At 44.6% G+C, this 24,742-nt stretch overlaps 1 protein-coding gene across 1 annotated transcript in view; it reads left to right on the plus strand.

Annotated features, from left to right (window-relative positions):
- PITPNA (phosphatidylinositol transfer protein alpha) overlaps positions 1-17,479 on the plus strand; it is a 47,172-nt gene extending 29,693 nt beyond the window's left edge. The window contains exons 10-12 of the mRNA XM_030222289.1: positions 9,709-9,831; positions 9,973-10,026; positions 15,163-17,479. Of these exons, the coding sequence (XP_030078149.1) occupies positions 9,709-9,831; positions 9,973-10,020 (171 nt within the window). The 3' untranslated portion in view covers positions 10,021-10,026; positions 15,163-17,479. The remainder of the gene's footprint in view (positions 1-9,708; positions 9,832-9,972; positions 10,027-15,162) is intronic.
- Positions 17,480-24,742: the final 7,263 nt, after the last annotated feature.

Consider the following 24,742-nt stretch of genomic DNA (forward strand, 5'->3'; position numbering starts at 1 on the left):
CCCCGAGACCGACCTTCTTCGGCCTCGGCCCCGAGGAAGCGACGGATGGATTCTACGTCCTCCTCGTCGGTGCCGGGGAGCTCCGGTGACATGCTTCGGAAGAAGTCGAAGAAGCATCGACACCGGTCTCCTCCCCGCGTCGGCACCGAGAGCTCTGGGTCGCCGAGGGATTCGGCACCCAGCAGGCATCGGCACCGAGAGGACCGCTCACCCTCTGTCCAAGAGGTGTCGATGCGCTCCACTCTGGACAGCCCGGAACAGCCTCCTCGCCCGGAACAGGTCCTGACGTCGACGCCTGCATCGACCTCACAGCCTTTCTCTGCAGCCGCTCTAAACGAGAGCCTCCGGGCCGTTCTCCCAGAGATTCTGGGAGAGCTGTTGCGCCCTACCCCTCCGGTACCGGCGGTGCTTGCGCCTCCGGTACCGTCGAGCGTGGCGCCGGCTGGCCCATCGCCCAGGTTGAGGTCCCCGACGTCGGTACCGCGTGCGGTGCCGGCAGCGGCCACCTCCCAGGAGGGCTCCCCGACTACGTCGGCGGAGGGAGCTTCGCCGATGCGGGCGAGGGAGTCTACCTCTCGACGCCCCCATCGTGGACGTGGCTCCACTGAGTCGAGCAGGGCGAGGTTGCAGACACAGGTTCGTGAACTTGTGTCTGACACCGAGGGTGAGGCCTCGTGGGAGGAAGAGGAAGATCCTAGATATTTCTCTGACGAGGAGTCTGAGGGTCTTCCTTCTGATCCCACTCCCTCTCCTGAAAGACAGCTTTCTCCTCCCGAGAGTCTGTCTTTTGCTTCCTTTGTCCGGGAGATGTCTACAGCCATCCCCTTCCCGGTGGTTGTGGAGGACGAGCCCAGGGCTGAAATGTTTGAGCTCCTGGACTATCCTTCTCCACCTAAGGAAGCGTCCACCGTTCCCTTGCACCATGTCCTAAAAAAGACATTGCTTGCGAACTGGACGAAACCCTTAACTAATCCCCACATTCCCAAGAAGATCGAGTCCCAGTACCGGATCCATGGGGACCCAGAGCTGATGCGCACTCAGTTGCCTCACGACTCTGGAGTTGTGGATTTGGCCCTAAAGAAGGCTAAGAGTTCTAGGGAACATGCTTCGGCGCCCCCGGGCAAGGACGCTAGAACCTTAGACTCCTTTGGGAGGAAGGCCTACCATTCCTCTATGCTCGTGTCCAAGATCCAGTCTTACCAGCTCTACACGAGCATACACATGCGGAACAATGTGCGGCAGTTGGCGGGCTTGGTTGATGCTCTTCCCCCTGAGCAAGCCAAGCCTTTTCAGGAGGTGGTCAGGCAGCTGAAGGCGTGCAGAAAATTCCTGGCCAGAGGAGTTTATGACACTTTTGATGTTGCGTCCAGGGCCGCTGCTCAAGGTGTGGTGATGCGCAGGCTCTCATGGCTGCGTGCCGCCGACCTGGAGAATAGAATCCAGCAGCGGATTGCGGACTCGCCTTGCCGTGCGGACAACATTTTTGGCGAAAAAGTCGAACAGGTGGTAGAGTCTCTCCACCAGCGGGACACCGCATTCGACAAATTCGCCCGCCGGCAGCCTTCAGCTTCTACCTCTACAGGTAGACGATTTTTCGGGGGAAGGAAGACTGTTCCCTACTCTTCTGGCAAGCGTAGGTACAATCCTCCTTCCCGACAGCCTGCGGCCCAGGCTAAGCCCCAGCGCGCTCGCTCTCGTCAGCAGCGTGCGACTCAGCAAGGCCCCGCGGCTCCCCAGCAAAAGCAAGGGGCGAACTTTTGACTGGCTCCAGCAGAGCATAGCCGACATCCAAGTGTCCGTGCCGGGCGACCTGCCAGTCGGAGGGAGGTTGAAAGCTTTTCACCGAAGGTGGCCTCTCATAACCTCCGATCAGTGGGTTCTGCAAATAGTCCGGCAGGGGTACACCCTCAATTTGACCTCAAAACCTCCAAATTGTCCACCGGGGGCTCAGTCTTACAGCTTCCAGCACAAGAGGGTACTTGAAGAGGAACTCTCCGCCCTTCTCAGCGCCAATGCGGTCGAGCCCGTGCCATCCGGGCAAGAAGGGCTGGGATTCTATTCCAGGTACTTCCTTGTGGAAAAGAAAACAGGGGGGATGCGTCCCATCCTAGACCTAAGGGCCCTGAACAAATATCTCGTAAAAGAAAAGTTCAGGATGCTTTCCCTGGGCACCCTTCTCCCCATGATTCAGCAAAACGATTGGCTATGCTCTCTGGACTTGAAGGATGCCTACACACATATCCCGATACTGCCAGCTCACAGACAGTATCTGCGATTTCAGTTGGGCACACGCCACTTCCAGTACTGTGTGCTACCCTTTGGGCTCGCCTCTGCGCCCAGGGTGTTCACAAAGTGCTTAGCTGTGGTAGCAGCGGCACTTCGCAGGCTGGGAGTACACGTGTTCCCATATCTCGACGATTGGCTGGTAAAGAACACGTCCGAGGCAGGAGCCCTGCAGTCCATGCAGATGACTATTCGCCTTCTGGAGCTACTGGGGTTTGTGATAAATTACCCAAAGTCCCATCTTCTTCCAGTGCAGAACCTCGAATTCATAGGAGCCCTGCTGGATTCTCGGACGACTCGCGCCTATCTCCCAGAGACGAGAGCCAACAACTTGTTGTCCCTCGTCTCCCGGGTGCGGGCGTCCCAGCAGATCACAGCTCGGCAGATGTTGAGATTGCTGGGCCATATGGCCTCCACAGTTCATGTGACTCCCATGGCCCGCCTTCACATGAGATCTGCTCAATGGACCCTAGCCTCCCAGTGGTATCAGGCCGCTGGAGGTCTAGAGGACGTGATCCACCTGTCCACGAGTTTTCTCGAATCCCTGTATTAGTGGACGATTTGGACCAATTTGACTCTGGGACGTCCCTTCCAAATTCCTCAGCCACAAAAAGTGCTGACCACGGATGCGTCTCTCCTGGGATGGGGAGCTCATGTCGATGGGCTTCACACCCAAGGAAGCTGGTCCCTCCAAGAACGCGATCTACAGATCAATCTTCTGGAGTTACGAGCGATCTGGAACGCTCTGAAGGCTTTCAGAGATCGGCTGTCCCACCAAATTATTCAAATTCAGACAGACAACCAGGTTGCCATGTACTATGTAAACAAGCAGGGGGGCACCGGATCTCGCCCCCTGTGTCAGGAAGCCGTCAGCATGTGGACCTGGGCTCGCCGGTACGGCATGGTGCTCCAAGCCACATATCTGGCAGGCGTAAACAACAGTCTGGCCGACAGGTTGAGCAGGATTATGCAACCTCACGAGTGGTCGCTCAGCTCCCGAGTGGTGCGCCAGATCTTCCAAGCGTGGGGCACCCCCTTGGTGGATCTCTTCGCATCTCGAGCAAACCACAAAGTCCCTCAGTTCTGTTCCAGGCTTCAGGCCACCGGCAGACTGGCGTCGGATGCCTTCCTCCTCGATTGGGGGGAGGGCCTGCTGTATGCTTATCCTCCCATTCCTCTGGTGGGGAAGACTTTGTTGAAACTCAAGCAAGACCGAGGCACCATGATCCTGATTGCTCCTTTTTGGCCGCGTCAGATCTGGTTCCCTCTTCTTCTGGAGTTATCCTCCGAAGAACCGTGGAGATTGGAGTGTTTTCCGACCCTCATCACGCAGGACGAAGGGGCTCTTCTGCATCCCAACCTCCGGTCCCTGGCTCTCACGGCCTGGATGTTGAGGGCGTAGATTTTGCCTCTTTGGGTCTGCCAGAGGGTGTCTCCCGTATCTTGCTTGCTTCCAGGAAAGACTCCACTAAGAGAAGTTACTTCTTTCATTGGAGGAGGTTTGCCGTCTGGTGTGACAGCAAGGCCCTAGATCCTCGCTCTTGTCCTACACAGACCCTGCTTGAATACCTTCTGCACTTGTCTGAGTCTGGTCTTAAGACCAACTCCGTAAGGGTTCATCTTAGTGCAATCAGTGCATACCATTACCAAGTGGAAGGTAAGCCGATCTCAGGACAGCCTTTAGTTGTTCGCTTCATGAGAGGTTTGCTTTTGTCAAAGCCCCATGTCAAGCCTCCTACAGTGTCATGGGATCTCAATGTCGTTCTCACCCAGCTGATGAAACCTCCTTTTGAGCCACTGAATTCCTGCCATCTGAAGTACTTGACCTGGAAGGTCATTTTCTTGGTGGCAGTTACTTCAGCTCGTAGAGTCAGTGAGCTTCAGGCCCTGGTAGCCCAGGCCCCTTACACCAAATTTCATCATAACAGAGTAGTCCTCCGCACTCACCCTAAGTTCCTGCCAAAGGTCGTGTCAGAGTTCCATCTGAACCAGTCAATTGTCTTGCCAACATTCTTTCCCCGTCCTCATTCCTGCCCTGCTGAACGTCAGCTGCACACATTGGACTGCAAGAGAGCATTGGCCTTCTACCTGGAGCGGACACAGCCCCACAGACAGTCCGCCCAATTGTTTGTTTCTTTTGATCCCAATAGGAGGGGAGTGGCTGTAGGGAAACGCACCATATCCAATTGGCTAGCAGATTGCATTTCCTTCACTTACGCCCAGGCGGGGCTGGCTCTTGAGGGTCATGTCACGGCTCATAATGTTAGAGCCATGGCTGCGTCGGTAGCCCACTTGAAGTCAGCCTCCATTGAAGAAATTTGCAAAGCTGCGACGTGGGCTTCTGTCCACACATTCACATCCCATTACTGCCTGCAGCAGGATACCCGACGCGACAGTCGGTTCGGGCAGTCAGTTCTTCAGAACCTGTTTGGGCTTTAGGATCCAACTCCACCCCCCGAGGGCCCTGTTTGTTCTGTTCCAGGCTACACTCTCAGTTAGTTGGTAAATTTTTTAGGTCAATTTCTGTTATGTCCTCGCCGTTGCGAGGCCCAATTGACCATGGTTGTTGTTTTGAGTGAGCCTGGGGGCTAGGGATACCCCATCAGTGAGAACAAGCAGCCTGCTTGTCCTCGGAGAAAGCGAATGCTACATACCTGTAGAAGGTATTCTCCGAGGACAGCAGGCTGATTGTTCTCACAAACCCGCCCGCCTCCCCTTTGGAGTTGTGTCTTCCCTTGAGAGTTTGTCTTGCTACATACTGGACTGGCCGGCTCGAGCCGGTTTCGGGCGGGAAGACGGCCGCGCATGCGCGGTGCGCGCGGGCGCGCGAGGGCTAGCAAAGGACTTTGCTAGTGAAGATTCCGATTGGAGGGGCTGCCGTGGACGTCACCCATCAGTGAGAACAATCAGCCTGCTGTCCTCGGAGAATACCTTCTACAGGTATGTAGCATTCGCTTTCCCTTCTCTAAGTAACATTACCTGTAGAATAGTGCCTCCCAATCTTTAATCCTACATGACTCAATTTTAAGGCTTGAAAAGCCACACAAACTCATGTGCTGACCAGAGCAAAATAGTAGAGTGTTCTCCCAACAGGTGTCAACTTCTCCTCTTTCTTCCTCCAGTCAGCAGCAGTCAACATGGGGCCTGTGTCGGCATTCATTAAGCAGTCCCAGCTCTAGGAAGGGTTTCTGGTCTAATGGGAAACCCACGTACGGGGAGGGAATGCTTCTTATCAGCCTATACTGACTACCATAGCTAGTTGCTGGTTAGAGTGAAAATTCAGAGGAAGGGGAGGTCCATGCAGAGAAAGCTGCTTGTTTCTTGTGACAACATGTGGAGATCACAGCCCACAGTTTGGGAGCCACTGCTGTAGAATGGAAAGTGGTCAGCATTTAAAACTGAAAGGAGGGAGGCTTAGAAGGAATATGAGAAAATGCTTTTTTTTTTTTGTCACCAAGAGGTTAATGGATACTTGGAACAGATTTCCAGCAAAGAGATCGGAACCAAAAAAGTGGAGGAATTCAAGCCTGAATCATGGAACAAACAAAGGGAGGGCAGCAGAAGGCCACAAAATGAGCAAGACCCACAACAATACAGTAATCTTATACAAGCAGGCAGACTGACCTGGACTAAGTGGTCTTTTACTGCTGCCACCATCTCTGTTTCTAAAAGCAGGTCTATAATCTTTATTGGGAATGTGGCGTATGTCACATATAGCAAATGGAAACAGTATAAGGAATGAAACACTCATTTGAAAATCTAGATATGTTTCCTGATCTTTTTTTGTCAGCAGCTGTTGAAATGATCAATCTTATTTGATGAGCTTCTATGAAAGGAAGACAAAATATTGTGGATAGACAAAGGGCAGTTCAATAAACTGGGCGCTAACATTTAAATGTCCATTGTGTATGTATATAATACTATTGTATGCCACCTAAGCGCTATACTGTAAATTCACAGCTGTCTTGCTATCGTAGTTCTTGCACTTATTCCAAAGGCCCATAAGATCTTTACAATTCCAGACGTCTCCTGGTAACCAGTTCCCTAGACCTGGCCCACTTTTGAGTTTGGTCAACAATCTACCTCCTACCCTTTCCAGGGCCCACTAGTCAGAGGAACATGGACACATCCCCCTTGGTTTTTGTCCTTAACACAATTCACTATATCCCTTCCAATTAGTCCATTCAGAATTTTGAACTCTGATCTCTGTTTAGTAGGTATCTAATGAAGATCACACAGTACTGGACATATGTGATCACTTAATTTAGAGTTAATTGCCCTCATTACTATATTCTGTAAGAGTTGAAGTTTCTTCAACTGATATTTAGGCAAACCTACAGAGCATTACAGTAATCCAACCAGGAAGTATCCCACCCGTGTCCTGAGCTTCACTTCATGCATCTGATGAAGTGGTTTCTGGTCCTCAAAAGCTCATGCCTTAGATTGGTTAGTCTGTAAGGTGCCACCCACCTGCCTCTGTCAACATTCAAGATGAAGTTTTTGTGTACTGTCACATTTTATGTTTTAATTCTTGATTTTGGACTCTTTTATGGTTAAGCAGGGATGGCAATTTGATTACTTTGTAGTTCACCATAGTTGATAGTTGTTTCCATTGTATGGGTGTTGGAACTGATTTGAACTCAGCCTTTATATCTACATCTATAGATATAGATATATGACAAACGAAAAATAATGCCTCCACATCCATAATTCACCAACAGATTACATTACTTGCTTTGTTTAATTTGACCGATGAATCGGGACTTCCTTGTTTTTGCTACTTGAGCATTAGTTGAAGGATGAGTGGCCATATCTGGACTATTATTTGTCCTGCTGTGCCTGGGGTTTTGGGTCTTGAGTTGTTATGCTTTTTTTGTATTGTAATTACTTCTACGTTCTATGTATTATTGCTGTCCGCCCTGGATAAGGGTGGCCTATAAATAATAAATCTAAATACCTGTCTCTTATATTCCATTTGTCATAAAGTTCCTGGTTAGACTATTTGTTCAGGAATTACAGTTGTCTAATAACTATATTACTAAAAATTAGTAACTATTACAAATTCTAAGATAAAACTTATTTTCCAAATGAGAGAGTTTTAATAGCTCTTTTAAACATGACATAACTGATCATAGTTCTTATAGTAGAAGGTAATGAATTCCAGGTTTTTGCTGCTTTGTAAGGGAATAAAGAAGACAAGATTTTGTTGTTTTGATTTAAAGGAGGTCTTTTTACTGAGATTCATCCAGGAAAAAAACAGCATACAGATTTAACATTCACAAACAGTCTATCATCTGAGCATTCATAAAATACAAAAAGAACAAGGCAACATATTAAGACAGCCAAATCCCAGCCTGTTAGTGCAGTCCAACCACAGTTGCCTTCTCTTGAAAAAGAAATTTTTATTTTATCCCATTGGCAGTTATGTCCCCCTCCCTCCCACCCCTCTCCTAAAACCAGACAAACCCAAGTGTCCTTATATAACTTGTTGTTAACTTATACAAAATTTGCATCCTGCAACTGTCCCCAAAATTTCTCCCATTTCCCCATAACCCTTCTGCGTAATGCTATTCTCCACTTTATAAATGTAACTCAATTTAGCCCTCCACTGTTGCAAAGATGGCACACCAGCTACTTTCCAACAGGCAGCCAATTTGTTTTGCTGCATTCAAACAGTGCCACACCAGTTTCATTTGTGCCATCCTAACCCATGGGATCTTTCTATTAAAAACAAAAACACAATATCCCGTGGTACCCTGCAACCCAGTGTACCATTTGACATGAAATTGAATACTTTCCCAGAAAGCTTTAGCTTTTAGACAGACCCACCAAATGTGCCCCAGGGTCCCCCTAGCTGCATACTTTTGCCAACAAGCTGGGGAAGCCTGTGGATACCAGTGCAATATTCTGTCAGGTGTGAGGTACCACCGATATATGACCTTAACATTATTTTCTTATACATTAGCAGCAGTGGCAATTTTTGCCATCTCCTGTTATCAGACCTCCGTTGTCTTCATTTACCATTAGCTGTGGTTCTTTCCCTGATCTCCACTCCCATCCCACCCACTGACTGAGAGTTAGCTCTTGAGTTAGTCATTAGAAGGTACTTTTGTGGGATGGTTGAACTTCCTTCCCTTTTTCCTTGCTGGTCCAAGGTGAATGAATCACACCTGGGTCTCCATCACAGTTGTATGTGGTGCTGCACCACAGTTTGCCTTTTTTTTTATATTCAACGGTTTTTATTGATATCAGTACAGAAGAAACACGTCCACAGTAGAATTGCACACAGATTCAGATAACAAGAAGTACGCAATGAGGACATTACATTCTTTATTGCAACAATTCTGAAATTCTTCTCTGTTAATATGATTGCCATGATATTCTTATGCACATTGTTCTTTTTAACAGTTTATCTCCACCCCACATCTCTATTTTATGTTTAACAGTAAACACAGACCCTGGACAAATCCAGCTACAATTAACTTATTTAAGGAGCTTTAACCCTTCCTTAATCTCCTACTACATAAAGCTTCTGTCCATGTGTGTTATAGTCTGTGTGCTTAACTAGAAACAGTCTTATTTGAAATTGAATAATATAGTCTTCTCAATAGCGAATAATATACTCTTACATAGACTTTGAAAACAGGTACGAACCATCCCAACATAACAACAACAACTACCTCCAGAAAGTCCATTATACCACCGTGTCCTCGCGTCCCTCCCTATTCCTCTTCCCACTAACCATACCCAAGAACAATGGTTCCTTATGTGTAGGCCTGACCTTTACCCTTCTAGTCCGATCTAGCCTCAAATATTGTATTCTCTATCCCCTCTAACCCATCCCTGTGATGCCTAGTCCCCCCACCCAGCCGCCCTCAACGGCCCAGCGAGAATCTGTTAAAAATTTGGCTCTGAGCTGCAGGTGAAACTTTAGTCAAATAAGCCCCCCCCCCCCCCCCCCCCCCCAGATCGCCAGAAACCTCTGCTGCCTCTTCGGAGACAAGTGGGCACCCTCCGACTCCCATATCATAAGTTGATGTAATTTATTCCTCTAATACCAAACAGAGGGGGGATGATCCTGAATCCAATGGTTAAGAATACATTTGTTTGCCTTTTTAATGTAGAAATTATTTATTTATTAGGATTATTAACATGCTTTATGTTCTTTGATCCTGCTTTGTGTTACAAATACAAATTAGTGTCAGCTGGGAACGGCTAGAAAATTGCATTTTGGTGATTTTTGGAGGGTTTATTATTTAATGTTTCCTTGCCTGATACTCAGCTCCTCTGCATTTCAGGTTGTTACAAATAACAAGGACCATATAATGAGAAAGTAGTCTGCTGCATTTTGCTTTGAGGCAGGTTAAACATCAGTGTTTTATTTCCAAGACATCTCTGTTATTTGGGGTCATTTCTGTTTTGCAGCAAGAGAAGCGTCTGTTCACAAATTTCCATCGGCAGCTCTTCTGCTGGCTGGACAAGTGGGTGGAGCTGACAATGGAAGACATCCGCAGGATGGAAGATGAGACCAAGAAAGAGCTAGATGAGGTGGGTTGGGATGAGAGGGAGAGCAGAGCATGTCACATTTTGGGAAAGCAAGAGTTGAGTGTCCACAGGCAGGGTCCGTTGGAGGGGAGTTTGTTTCTGGACTATCTGAGCAGCTGAATTTTCTTTTGTTTTGATCTTCAGATGAGAGAGAAGGACCCAGTAAAAGGAATGGTGGCAGCAGATGACTAGCGCATTGTAAGTTCCTGTGAAATTGTCAGTATTATTGGAGAAGGCTAAAAGCATCTAAGTGTTCTGTTTCTTTAATGGGAGCAATAACACTGTCACTGTTAATAGAACATTTATTAGTGAAACATTCTATAGCTTCTAAGAATGCTCTGAGGTCAGCTGGTACAAAATGTACCAAGACTACAAAGTTGTTTTGAAAAGAACTTCTGTGCATGTTAATTTTTAATTTACTGTTGAAATTATGGAACATTTTGCTAATAGAGGCAGGCATGGCCGTAATGCTGAGTATTTTCAAAAATAAATTAGTTCACAGTGTAATCAGCAGAGGCCACTCTGGTAAAGGTAAGATGACCCAGTTGGTTACCTCCAGGTTCAGTGATAGGACTGGTTCTTTTGGTATTTGGCCATTTTTACTATTGTTATACTGTTAACAAAATTGTAAGATTTATGTTAAACTGTACTGCTGTACACTGCCTTGGGTGAATCTCTTCATAAAGGCAGTTAATAAATCCCAATAAATAAAATATATTTATTGCAGAGGAGCACAGTGAAAACACACAGGTTTGCAAATCTATGTATGTATTTATTTATTTATTTATTTCAGTTTCATTAGTCACCGTATCTGGGAAATGCTCATAGCTGCTATTGACAAAAACAGAAAATACAATATTTAGCTATGAGTACAAATATCAGACATAAATGACAATAACATGCAAATAATCATAAAATATCAAACAAGAACACATCTGAAGTAAGACATAGTGGAGCTCATTTATCAAAGCACGTAGACTTACAAAGTTCCACAGGTTACTATGGAACTTTGTAAGTCTAAATGCTTTGAAAATACGCCTCGGTGTATATCATCAATTCTGTTGATAAAAATAGACATACTTTTTGTGGGAGGTTTTAAAATTAATTTCATTTTTCAAGATGTTTAAACACAATTTGGTATGCAGGGCGTTAAGACCTAAGGTGCGCTTAGTGCATGAGAAGACGCTTACCACAAGACCCCGTAAAACATTTAGTACACACTAAGGACCTCTTTTATCAAACCTTGCTAGCGGTTCTTATGCAGTAATGTCGACGACGCCCATTTAGACTGAATGGGTTTTGTCGGTATTCTCGCACTGGGGACCGCTAGTGCGGTTTGATATGCATTAACCAGATAGCACTCACTAATGTGTGTGTGTTATCTGGTTAAGACTGGCTTGTGGGCCCCTTTACTAAAGCTTACCACACGATAAAATGCTAGGAAGACTATACTTATAAAATGGGCTTCTTAGCATTTAGGGAAGAATTCTATAAATCAAATTTTAGCATTCTAAAAAGTTGGCACTGAAGAAAAAGCACGTAGCAGTATTCTATAAACCGCACCTAAAGTTAGGCCCAGGGATCATGCCTGCATTTAAGCACAGCCATTTGTACCAAAAATGTGCAAATGATAGGCATGGTGCCCCTTATTCTGTAATTTTGCGCATAACTAAAAATCAGGCCCCCAATCTGCCCATGGCTCTCCCATTTCTGCGACCCCTTTTCTGACTCGTGCATAAAATTTAGGATTGGACATGTTAATTGAATCTAATTTAGTGTCAATTGATAAAGCTAATTATTGGTGGTAATTAGCTTTTTATGCCAATAAAATGCGCACACCCAATTTGTGCACGCATTTTTAGCACTTTTTATAGAATTAGGGGGTTAGTGCATGCTGAGCTTTAGTAAAAGAGACCCTTAATTCATGAGCCATTAGTATCTCCTAAATAGGGGTCAGTATATGCTCCCTTGTTTTTTTTTTTTTTCAGGTAATACACACTAATGCAAACAATGAATGATATAAAAAAAATCATTGAAAACGCCCTATGTCCTGGGTGTGCTAGGAATGGGCTTAATGTGTGGGAAGGTACCATGTTAACACATGCTTAGCTGATTTCCTTGTGCCCTTTAGTAGACATACTCCAGGATTTTGCTGTTGCTTTCTTTAATGCAGGTCTCCTTCAAATACAGATGATGGAACTAAATTGAGAAATGATATTATCAAATACAATATTTTTTCCTTTTACTGTGCTGTCTTCTAAAAGAGAAGATAGCTATTTTACAAATACCATATGACAGCAATCAAGTTAGTCAAAGTACAGAATGAAATAATCATTGTGTTTAACTACAAAGTAACCTCAGAGGCTCTTCAAGTATATAATTAATAATAAAAGCAGACCAGGCATACTGTGGGTGGATTGTAAAAGGAACCAGGGGAATAATCATAGGGATGTAGAGAAACCAGCAATATTAAATGCCATTTTGCATCTAAATCTGGTAAGAGGAGGCCACTGTGTACATATCAATAGCATAGAATACTAGAAGGGGCTAAACTTTACTGTTTGAGTAGATAAGGATTATTATTTTATGACTATATGCATTTAAATTTGTGGCTAGGTTTTTAATTATAAATCAATTTGTGTTATTTTTTTTTAATAGAGTCAATATTCAAATAACAATACAAAGTATGGCATAGTATACTACTTACAATGTCAACACAATATGCAATAGAACATTTTAATTGATAGTGAAGGGGTAAAGCAAAGATGGAGCATAGATAAGAGAGTAAGAAGAGTTAGAAAGTAAGTTGACTAATTTAAAGAAAGTTGCACATGAGGTCAGAGAGATGGTTAAATATGATACATACTGTGACCACCAACCCCCTCTCCCTCCCCCCCCCCCCCCCCCCCCCCAGTAAAATGCCTCTGCAGGAGGTGGGAGGATTTTCTGGGGATCACTATGATAATGGGGACTGGTAAATCCTAATCTGGTGAGTGGATATAGGTGGAGCCCAGCCTCCGGAGGTGGGGTGGAACAATAGATAAGAGACTGTGAATAGTGGATCGGGGTCTTTGAATGGTTTACCCCCACCAGGATTCTGAGTACCGAGGGGTAGTCCTGGGACTGAGCAGGTGGACATTGGTGTGGCTGGTTGAGGGGCAGAGGGGATCTGGTTGGTTCCCTGTCATGGGGAATTGCGAGAAGAAAAGAGTGTCTGGTGGAAATAACACTCCAAGTGGGAAGGGAAATGGGTGTGGGGGAGCCCCACTCCTGGCAAGACTTTTATCAGTCAGCCGGTGGATCACTAATGTGAGATGGGACAGACATAACATAGCATCTGGTCTTACATCCCACTTACACCTTGCATTTTAAAGTGGGTAACATTAACATCAAGAGCCAGAACAGTCCTCTGGGAGGACAATTATAAAAAGGTGACAAAATTAAAATTATGGTTAGAAATCTTTTTGTAGTACAAATTTCTGAAAGAGCTGAGTCTTAATATTCTTCCTAAACAACAGAAGAGAATGAGATAACCAAATTATCCCAACAAACTCTTTCCAATGACTGGAGACTTGAAAAATGGGATGTATTGGGCTAGATTCTATATACGGCGCCTGAAAATTCTGCGCGGAAAAAAAATATACATAAGCCTATATTTTATAGAATAAGCTTAAATTTCCACATGGTATATAGAGTATGCCCAGCGCCTCTCCATGCAACCAAATTTAGTCACAGCCATTCACGCTATGTTTTTCTTGGTTTAAATCACGATGCCTAAATTAGGCGCACAACAAGTATATTCTCTAACAAAGCGCATAGATTTTAGAAACGTCCATGGCCCTCCCATAGCCACACCTCCTTTTTAACTATGCGACCTAGAATTTAAGTGCACCATGTCACAGAATACACTTAACAAGTTGTGCATAAATCTTAATTCCAATTCTGTTAATTGCTTGTCAGCATCCAGTTGACAGCGCTAATTAGCTAGTTATCCAATTAAGTTACACACACTGTTATAGAATACACTTCAATTTCCATGCGGAAATTAAGGCATGATATATAGAATGGACATAGATTGGATAGACTTGTGCGCATGTTAGGTGCTGCATAAAGTTCCACAATAAACATGTGAATTTGGCCTCTTATCCACTTTAATTGAAAAGATGAGGGTTTGTTTATAAACCGTTTGTTGGTTTGAGTTGATCCAGTAAAAGAAAATTTGAAGTTTACCTATTGAGACTGCTGGTCATTATTTGAAAGTGAACTCTCTTGCATTCCCCAGGGTGGGAATACTCTTCGGCCTACCGGAGATTTTCTTCGGTCCCGGCCTGCGCCCAGCTCATCAGAAGTACAATCTGTTTTGTGAATCCAGGTACCTGACCCAGGGAGCTTAGCCAGCGACCCTGACTGAGGGGTAAATCAGAGTTACAATACCATTTGCAAATAGTGCACACTATTCAGGAAATGCAATTTGCAGTGGGCCAGCAGAGTTTGTAAGTCTGTAAGTGGAGTTTCCCATTCAAAATGTACCTGACTGCTAGTGCTGTGGCGAGGCTTTTTCCATGAATATTTAATGGGAGCAAAACTGTGAGGAAAAAGCAGAGAAAGCAGGCATGGGGACTTGAAAATGAAAACCCTGTGTGTGCTTTAGGAGTCCCCAGGTCTGCCCTGCTATGGGGACAATTTACATTCACTGTATATAGTTGGGTGATTCTTCATGTGGAAGAGAGAGGACAGTTTTCTAAAACTTTTGAACACTGCCTTCTTATTTTCCCCAGCACATGCACAAACCACATAAAGAATCACCTGAGCTTGACAGTCACAAACCTGTATGGCCCAGCCCTTTTACATGTATGAATATATGTGAAAGAACATCCATATAGTTCCCGTCATGTCCGTAGAAGCTGAATGTAAATGATCTCAGCTCTGACCTACACTGATTAACAATTGACTAGAGAAGGTCTCCTCAGATCTTAACCTCAACAAGACTTTTATATACAATTTCTTTTTCTAACATCATGTGAGCCTGAACTATTCTCAGTCTGTCTGTGATCCTATCAGTTAATAGCACATGAGGTACATACAGTGAATTATCTTCTTTTTACTTCTTTTGATCCTGGGGAGCTGGGTTCGATTCCCACTGCAGCTCCTTGTGACTCTGGGCAAGTCACTTAACCCTCCATTGCCCCAGGTACAAATATGTAAATTGCTTTGAATGTAGTTGCAAAAACCACAGAAAGGAGGTATATCAAGTCCCATTCCCTTGTGATTTTCTATGAAATGAATTTCTTGATGTTTATTGCTTACTTATTTGTCTTTTCTTTTACATTCCAGTTGAGACAAAAGCTGAGGGGAGGCCCTGGGATTATAGTCATGAGACTGATGACCCACATCTGGATCAAGTCTTTTTCTTTATCAGCAGCTAATTTTGAACCTTCTGTAGTTAACCTCTAGATGTCCTTTAATATTGTGAGCAAATGAGTCTGATATTCATATGCACTAAAGATTTTAACGCCTCAGCTCCTCTGAGGTGTGCAATGTATAGATTGCTGTATTTTACTACTATTCCCTCTAAAGATTTTTTTTTTTTTGTTCCCATGTAGCCTTGTTCAATTTCACTGTAACATATTTGGAAAAAGTAGTGTCTTGTGATGTGAACATTTTTCTTGTGTTTACTTAAGCCTGGGATAAATTGTTATCTTTGTCCATTTCCATCTGTCCAGCAGCCTAACATTCTTTTGTAGGGGCTCAGAATGCACAGGAGAAAAAAATTCTATTTCCTTAGAATAGTCCACTAGCATTATCTATATTCTGGTTTTTGTTTCTAGGTTACAAAGACAGAATCATTATTTAACTACTTGTGAAATCTGGGATTTTTACTGCCTGTTCTCTGTGTATCTGAGTCCAAGCTCCCTGACAGCACTCCTCACACACCATCAAAAGCCAGCTTCTTATTCACAGGTGCAACTCATGGGATCCTCACAGGGCTGCGATTTGTGCCTATCACACACATAAATGATGGTAGCCAAGCTGCACATAACCACAGTTCAACTGCTTATGTATACACAATCTGTGGCATTTTCACAGGGGCTTCTCCTTGCGCACACACACATCATTTTGGCTTACCAGTAGCACTGTTCCTTTTATTAAGTGTATGGTCCTATATTTATGTCCAACCCCCTCACCTCCACTCATATAAACACATGGTGTGGTACCTTTGCTATACTCTTGGTTTCTTTGACTATTTATTCCTTACACTTGGGGAATGGCATCATTTTGTTAACAACATCTACTGCTATTCTTAGGCACCCCTGCTGAAGAAATACTACTGATCACTGTCTAGCTTGCCTGAGATGTAGAAAAACCCTGTACTGCTGTTATCCAATACAGGCATATAGACTCAGGGTAGCACAGAACTGTTCAGAATGATGAAATGTCTTGTAGAGGACAAATTTATTGGTATGTATTGTATTTGGTACCTGAACTTAGTCAATCTCAAGAAACAGTTACTTTATATCAGTCATGGATGTTGGAGGACACCTTCTTGAATGAATAAGGGGAGAACAACCTAGATTTTCTACATTATATCAACTAATAACTGTGCAAAAGTTATTCCTGTATTATTTGCCCTTAGAAGACTATAAACTCAAACCAGTGACTTGGTATTGGTGCTGTTCCCTGTCATGTGGCTGATTTTGATTCCCAGATCATATCTTCTGTTCTCCAACTTGGGTGGAGCTGGAGACGCTGCAGAAGCAGCATTTACAGCCCCCCCCCCCCCCCACACACACACACAAATTGGGGGAGGCATCTTTGTCATCATACAATACAGCACCTAGTGGATTTAGGGCCCATGATTACAGGTGTGGTGCATGGCGTCCAGCTGAGGACACAGACACTGTAATGACTAGATGAAGTAAACTGGGAGGAGATATGATAGGGGATAATCTCTAGATAGTTGTGAGTGAAGTCCCGTGGTGCCAGATCTCAGCCCTGGTTCTGACTGAGCTGGCAGTTCAAAGAGAGACTATGTACAAAGATATTGTCAAGGGCATCTGAGCAATATTATCCTTTTCCTCTGTGAGGCTGCGATTGAATCTGTGTTGGTAACCTTGATGTTTGTTCTCCATAGATTACCATAGTCTTTAGACTGCTGAAAGTAAAGGTGGAGAACTGGGATACAGTTCATTTATCCCTTGTCTTGCTGCTAATAGCTTGTTTCCTTCTTGATGTGTTTTAGAAAGAGCTCCATTAAACAGTATAAGTAACTGTGGAGGAAATGTTGGTGGCAATCCTACATAAAATTAGGTGGGAGTTTAGCATAGTAAAAGCCAACTCTATTGCAACACTCTGGTTTTCAGTGAAAGTAACCCTTGCTGTTAGAGCCTGGGATGAGCTGGGAGTTTTGATCTGCTATTTTATTGTTTGTTCAAGTTTTTAGTGTGAGCGCAAGAATCAACAGCAGCTCAAGGCCCTGAATTTTCCTAAGCTAACTTCCCCATATACAGAGAATGGGAATAAACCTTAGTGAATCTGGCCCTCAAATGTCTAAGGTACAAATTCAAATTCAGTAGGAATTACTAGACTGACACTCCTCTACATTTGTCTGTAAGTATTATGATTTGGGATAGGTTGAAAAGTTGAATAGAAACACTGTAGGCTCAAATGTCTGATGCCCACTGCATATCAAATGTATTTGTCAGAAATCAAAAACTAGATGTCTTATCATAAGACTTAAACCAGATCTTCCAAGGGCACTAATTCTGGCCAGATTAGGGACTCGCGCATGGAGGCTTTAGTACTGGATTGGACCAGCAACAGAAACCCACTAGAGCTTCAGTACTGGATCTGACCAGGAGTAAAGACCAATGCATTGAATATTTGCTCTTCATATTACTGTAATATCGTCCTGGCTGGTTCCAAACAGACACTTATTTTCTAGGTTCATCCTCTGATGTAACTCTGGGCAATTTTTAATTGTTTTCACAATATTGTTCCTTTTAAAATACTTGTAGATTAATAGCTGATCTGGTCTATGTCATGTGAGTTTGTGCCTTTTGTCTCATAATATTCCGATACAGGTTTATTGGAAAAAAAAAACAATCTAATAAAATCTTAGAAAGAAGTTTCTGGTTTTATTTTCATTCTTGCTTAGAACTGTTACACAAACAGATGATCTTTTAGTTCCTCTTCAATAGGGGGAAAAAGCTGGAAAAATGTGAATGGTATTTCTGGGGCAATTGTATGCAAAAAGAGTTCTTTAATTCTGTATATTTTATTTGTTAACAGAATGCAATCTATCACTGTCTTTATGAACTAAGGAGAAATTAAGACTTACCAGATTTTTTTTTTTTTTTTTTTAGTTAGCGACACTATTCTGCATGTTTAGATGTTATCCTTTCCTGCCAGCAGGTGGAGGTACAGAAAACTGAATGCTACCAGTGACATCGCCAGTATAATTGGTGGTGCCCCCTGGAACAATCCAGAATGCGTCTGCCAAAGTAGCAGAAGGTCCCTTTATAAACACACCCATGCCCCATCAACCACTATGGCTGCAATGATAGTCAAGCGAGAGTGGCACTAGTAACCCTCCATATACGAGGATATAGCCGTATCACAGGAACCCCATATGGCTGCCAGTCGCAAAATTAATCTTTTTTTTTTTTTTTCTTTTAAGAACTGAAAAGGAAACGGAGCACACCCAGTACCCCAGGCGTGGTAGGGATTGCAGAATGGTGCTGCTGACTGAAGAAAAGAAAAATATCCTGTAAGTCATAATTTTTCCTTAACATCCGCGCCATCATTCTGCATAATTAGGGTGTACTGAAGCAGATCTATTGGGGGAAGACAAGCCCTCCCTCGGAAAACAGCTCTGTCAATTTGAGCGGACTCTAGCCAACCTGTCCAACCTGTAGTGCTTAGCAAGAGCATGGAGCACTGACCAAGCTGCCACCCTGCACATCTCAGGAGCCAACTCCTGGGCCTCTGCCTAGGGAGCAGCTTTAACTCTAGTAGAATGGGCCTTCAGCCCTGAGGCACCAGGTGATTCCTGCAGATGTAGGTGAACTCAACAGCACCTGGATCCACTCCTCAAATGAGGCCTTAGGGGGGCTGCCTGGCCCTTCTAAGCCTCAGAGATTCCATGAGCAGAGGTGATAGCCACCAGACACATCTTCTGGATAGGCAAACCCTTTATTGAAAGCTGAGTTCAGGGGCTCAATAAGAGCACCGGGTCCCAAGCAGAGATGAAAGGGCTTATCAGGAGGGAGATGCAGATGAACCAGCCCATTTAGGAACTGAGCGACTTCTCTATACAAAGCCAGAGAGGTACCAAAAAAAACTGGCCAAAGCATCTGCCTGGACCCCTAGGGAGATCAAAGCCAGCCAGGCCTGGCTGCAGAAACCCCAAAATATCGGGAATCTAAACCCTACAGAGAGACAGCTTGTCCCTATACTAGGAGTCCCAAAACACACTAGACCTTGACGCAAGGGACGCAGAGGGCTTCCTGGATTGGAGCCACATAGAACCCCTGGAAATAACCCAAGCTTCTCAAAGCGTCACCTCTCAATGGTCTGTATGCCAGAAGGGATCCATATTCACCATCCCTTGCTGAAACAGACCCAAACCCCGTAGCAGTGGAAGAGGATCCTTAACCAGACAACACCGGAGATCTGCATACCACAGCCTGTGAGGCCAGTCTGGAAAAACTAGCAGGACCACATCGGGATGACTTGCAATCCTGACCAAGAGACAGCCTATCAGAGGCCACAGAGGGAAGACGTAGAGGGGCTCCTCAAACGGCCATTGTTAAACCAGGGCATCAATCCCCTGGAACGTCGGTTCCCTCCACCGACTGAAGCAGCGCTCCACCTTTCCATTGATTCTGGATGCCCTCAAGAGCCAGTGGTGGGAGGCGGGGCTGGTGGTTGGGAGACGGGGATAGTGCTGGGCAGGCTTATACGGTCTGTGCCAGAGCCGGTGGTGGGAGGCAGGGATAGTGCTGGGCAGACTTATACGGTCTGTGCCAGGGCTGGTGGTTGGGAGGCGGGGATAGTGCTGGGCAGACTTATACGGTCTGTGCCCTGAAGAGCACAGGTACAAATCAAAGTAGGGTATACACAAAAAGTAGCACATATGAGTTATCTTGTTGGGCAGACTGGATGGACCGTGCAGGTCTTTTTCTGCCATCATCTACTATGTTACTATGAACTGCGTATGGGCCCAGAGGTCGAGAATTAGCTTAAAGGCCCAAAGCCCCAACTTCCTAGCACCTGCTCAAGGTAGAGAAAATACTGCATTGTTCCAGGGAGCACCACAGATTATACTGGTGAGGTCACTGGTAGAATTCAGTTTTCTCTACCTCCACCTGCAGGCAGGAAGGGATAACGCCCAATCATGCAGAATGGTGGAACTGATGATAAGAAATTTAGGACCCTGTTTCTAAGCTATGCTGTAGGCATGCTAGCGTTTTTAGCATGCACTAATGCTGGAGACACCCATACATTCCTATGGGTGTGTATAGTATTAGCGTGCACTAAAAATGCTAGCGCAACTTAGTAAACAGAGCCTTTCACTTATGAAGTACACCATGAGATCAGCAGGTGTTGACTCGTCTATGAATTTTAAAGTGGTCATGGTACCAACACTGAGGAGAGAGTAGAGCAATGAGGAGCCACAGTACAGGCTGGCTCAGAGAAGGACTACAAAAACGAGAGAGAATCACTTCCCTTATGAAGAGAAGCTAAACAGATTAGGGCTCTTTAGCTTAGAGAAAAGAGGATTGAGAGGAGATAAAATAGAAAAGTATCAAATCCGGAGGTGGAGAAGTGGTTATTTAACCTTTCAAACAACACTATAACAAGAGGACACTCCATTAAACTAACAACCAGCAGATTGAAAACAATTTGTAGACTATTTTATTTTTCACACAACACATTCAGTAAGCTGGAAAATGCGTTCAAGGTTAGCAGACAGACTTGGAAGAGCCGTTGCTTTTCCATGGAAATAAGCTATGAGAAACAGATCTGCATTTTGGGAACTGCTGTGTACATGTGACCTGGACTGGCCATTGTCAGAAACTGGAAGATACTGGGCTTGATGGATCTCAGTCTGACTCAACATATTATGTTCTCTTTTTGGCTGGTGGGATCAGGGATCCCCTCCAGCCATGTGACCATGGTAGACTAGCTCCAAGCTCTCTTAAGCACATGGAGCCCTGCTGCAGCATGTTTGCTGTCCCCCAAATTTTGGTGCTCTAGGTGACTAGTTTGATGAAAAGCTGGCCCTGGCTGGAGAAAAGAGAATAGGCTAATGAGGAATATGTGAAAAGATTAGAACTTTATCTCATCTGTTGGTTCTGCATGCTACATGCTTACACTATAGGAGTTATCTTGTAGAATGCTGTTGCAGTCATACAAATGTTTGGAGCCATGTGTGCTTCTAGCTGCTGGTGAGGCAGACAGCAGGGGTAGGCTGTAGTTACATGCTGGAGCTGTGAAAGAAGGGATGAAAGAGCACCATTTAAATCTCTTGTTCACCCCCAAAGCTCATGGAACATAAGAATAGCCATGGTGTGATTTTTTATATACAGTGATATGTTGTATTTCACTTGTCAATAAACATATTTTCAAAAAAAGAGTACCAATACAGGGTCAGACCAGTGGTCCATGTAGGCCAGTATCCTGCTTCCAACAGTGGCCAATCCAGGTTGCAAGTACTTGGCAGAAAGCTAAATAGTAGCAACATTCCATGCAGTGGCTTCCCCCGTGTCCATCTCAATAGCAGACTATGGACTTTTCAGACAGGAACTTATTCAAACCACTTATAAACCCAGATCATGCTAACTGCTGTTACCACATTCTCTGGCAACAAGTTCCAGAGCTTCACTATTCTTTGAGTGAAAAAATATTTTCTCCTATTTTGTTTTAAGAGTATTTCTATGTAATTTCATTGAGTGTCCCCTGGTCTTTGTACTTTTTGAATGACAGAAAAAAAAAATTCACCTCTACCCATTCCATTCAGGATTTTGTAGACCTCAACCATATCTCCCCTCGGTTATCTCATTTTCCAATCTGAAGAGCCCTAACCTCTTTACCTTTCCTCATATGAGAGGAGTTCCATCCCCTTTATCATTTTGGTTGCTCTTCTTTGAACCTGTTTTGAGATATGGCAACTAGAATTGAACGCAATACTCAAGATGAGGTCGCACCATGGAGCTAAACAGAGCCATTATAATATTCTTAGTCTTATTTATCATCCCTTTCCTAATAATTCCTATCATCCTGTTTGCTTTTTTTTGGCCACACATTGGGCAGAAGATTTAAGCATATTGTCTACAATGACAGCTAGATCTACAAGGTGGACCCTGGCATCAGGTAACTGTGATTTGGATTATCCTTTCCAATGTGCATCACTTTGCATTTGTCCATATTAAATTTCATCTGCCATTTGGATGGCCAATCTTCCTGTTTCCTAAGGTCTTCATACAGTTTTTCACAGTCCATGTGTTTTGACAACTTTGAATAGTTTTGTGTCATCTGCAAATTTAATCACCTCTCTTGTCGTTCTGATTTCCAGATCATTTATAAATACATTAAATAGCAGAGGTCCCAGAATAGATCCCTGCAGCACTCTACTACTCTCCTCCATTGAGAAGAATGGTAATTTAAACCTACCCTCTGTTTTTTTGTCCAATAACCAATTCCTAATCCACAAAAAGACATTGAGGGGCATAATCAAAAGATCGTCCAAGTATGAATTAGGACATTCTTACGAAACCGTCCAAAATTAGACATGTAAAATCGAAAAATAGTATGGGCATTTTTCGATAATCGATTATCCCTGTAGCAAAACAATCAAATGAGGAGCGCATAAGCATGACTAAATTGGGTGCCCTAACACAGTCGATTATTGCAGGTGCAAACGACCAAATCAGAAAGTGTGTAAAAGAATGTACATAGGTGTACCGCAAGTACAGTACATGTTGTTCTGGCCATCCAGGTACGGGAAAATATGAGGAACGCTTATATGCGTTTACAGAAAACTCATGCTGCTCCACCCATATATTCCTCATATGTGCCCATCTGCATGTCCGGACCTGCATGCACTGTACACCTACTGAACATGCAGCTATATGCATATTGTGTATATGTGAAAAGGGTCGGGTGCTTCATACTCATCTATATAAGGCACGTTCCGCATGCATAACAACCAGGCATGTGCACGTCAAAGACGTCTATGCTTACAACAGCGTCCACGTGCTGATAGGGCCATATATGGGATGGTCATCCATATATGGAGCTGTGCATGAAACGACGTCCCTCACGCAAGGTTGTCTATATAAGGCATTTGTTTTCCAACACGTGGAAAAATGGTGCAGCGACGTGAGCCGAACTTCAGCCAGGAGGAGAGCCTGCTGCTGGTGCGCCTGTGCTTAAGGCACCGGTAAAGGCTCTTCGTGCAGCATCACCACCTGCCCTCCAGGCCATGCGAGCCTGGTCCCGCATTAGGGATAGGCTTGAAAGGTAAGGTTTTGGGCCACCCCCCCCCCCCCCCCCCACTCCTGTACCTACACATATAACAGTTCCATCATCAATGTTACCACCAGTAACTGGAGTGTGCATGCAAGGATAATGAGTAATATAGGAACATGCACAATCACTAATAAAATGTATGTTCTTGAAAGGATGACCATTCCCACATCCCTACAAGAATGTATTTTGTTATTTATTTATTTCTTGCCTGTGAAGCCCACATTTTCCAACCCCTCTTTGCAGCCTCTATGTGGCTTACAACACATCCGAATAGTGGAAACATGATACCAATTAAACTTATACCATACTTTATAACATGGTAATGATAACATATATAAAGTAGTTTTACAAGCATACATTATAATGCATACAAACGGTACTTTCTGGCCTCATGGCCACCTCTATGGCATCATCTGCATAGGAACCAACTCGGTAGCTGCTGTGGGTGCTTCAGCACCCCCAATATAAAATAAATGCCTTGTATGTATGGAGGGAGGGGTGATCTCCACTGGGGGTTGCACCCCCCCAAAATGGTAAAAAGGTGGCTCATATGATTCAGTACCAATGGAGGTGGTCCCCCCCCCCAACACTGTTGACCCTCTCTCTCTGCTATTTGAATAACAAATCAATGTGTGCAGAGGACAAAAAGGACCATCCCCCCTGACCCCTGCTCTACAAACTTATATCTTACAGACGCTTCGGAGTGCACCGGGATCTTGAGTCCCTGAGGAGGCGGTTCCGCTGTGTGAGGCGGGAGAGGCCCGAGCTCATCCGGGCGGTGCGACGGCACCTCAGGGCTCGGCATAAGTATTCAAAAACAGGACACCTGTACAGATTTGTAAATACACTTCTTGAATAATGCGAATGTGCTGTACAATATCAATTCCCGTGTGGCTAATAGCCAACTAGTAAGTAATAACATATCTGTCCCAGATCAAGGATGCAGGTTGCAGGGGTCCTCCCATGAGTGTGGCTGCAACTTCCAACGACCATCCCCCCAAGATGAATGAGATGACATGCCTCACTTTACTATTCCCCTTTCTGGGGTGGCTGAATAGTGTGTCCTGGTAGACCTGCCTGAGGCCCTACTTTTAGTGGATGTCATGGCCTAACTCACATAAAAGTTTTGTGCTCAACACCCTTCCCACTGCCCCCCCCCCAACCAATAAAACCAACAACAACTGCCCATCAACCCCTCGTCGCATCTCACAATGCAAACATGCTGGTCAGCAATGAATGTGGTATGGCAACATGTCCTGTGTGGTGTGTGTCAGAGGAGGTTCCGGGGTTCTTTGTCATGTCATCTGATGCATCTCATTCCCCATGGTCATAGGCCACGCCTTACCACACCGTGGCCCATCCCCCGCCTCAGGCCACCCAG

This window comes from Microcaecilia unicolor, chromosome 13 (genome assembly GCF_901765095.1).
Source record: "Microcaecilia unicolor chromosome 13, aMicUni1.1, whole genome shotgun sequence".
Classification (NCBI taxonomy): Eukaryota; Metazoa; Chordata; class Amphibia; order Gymnophiona; family Siphonopidae; genus Microcaecilia; species Microcaecilia unicolor.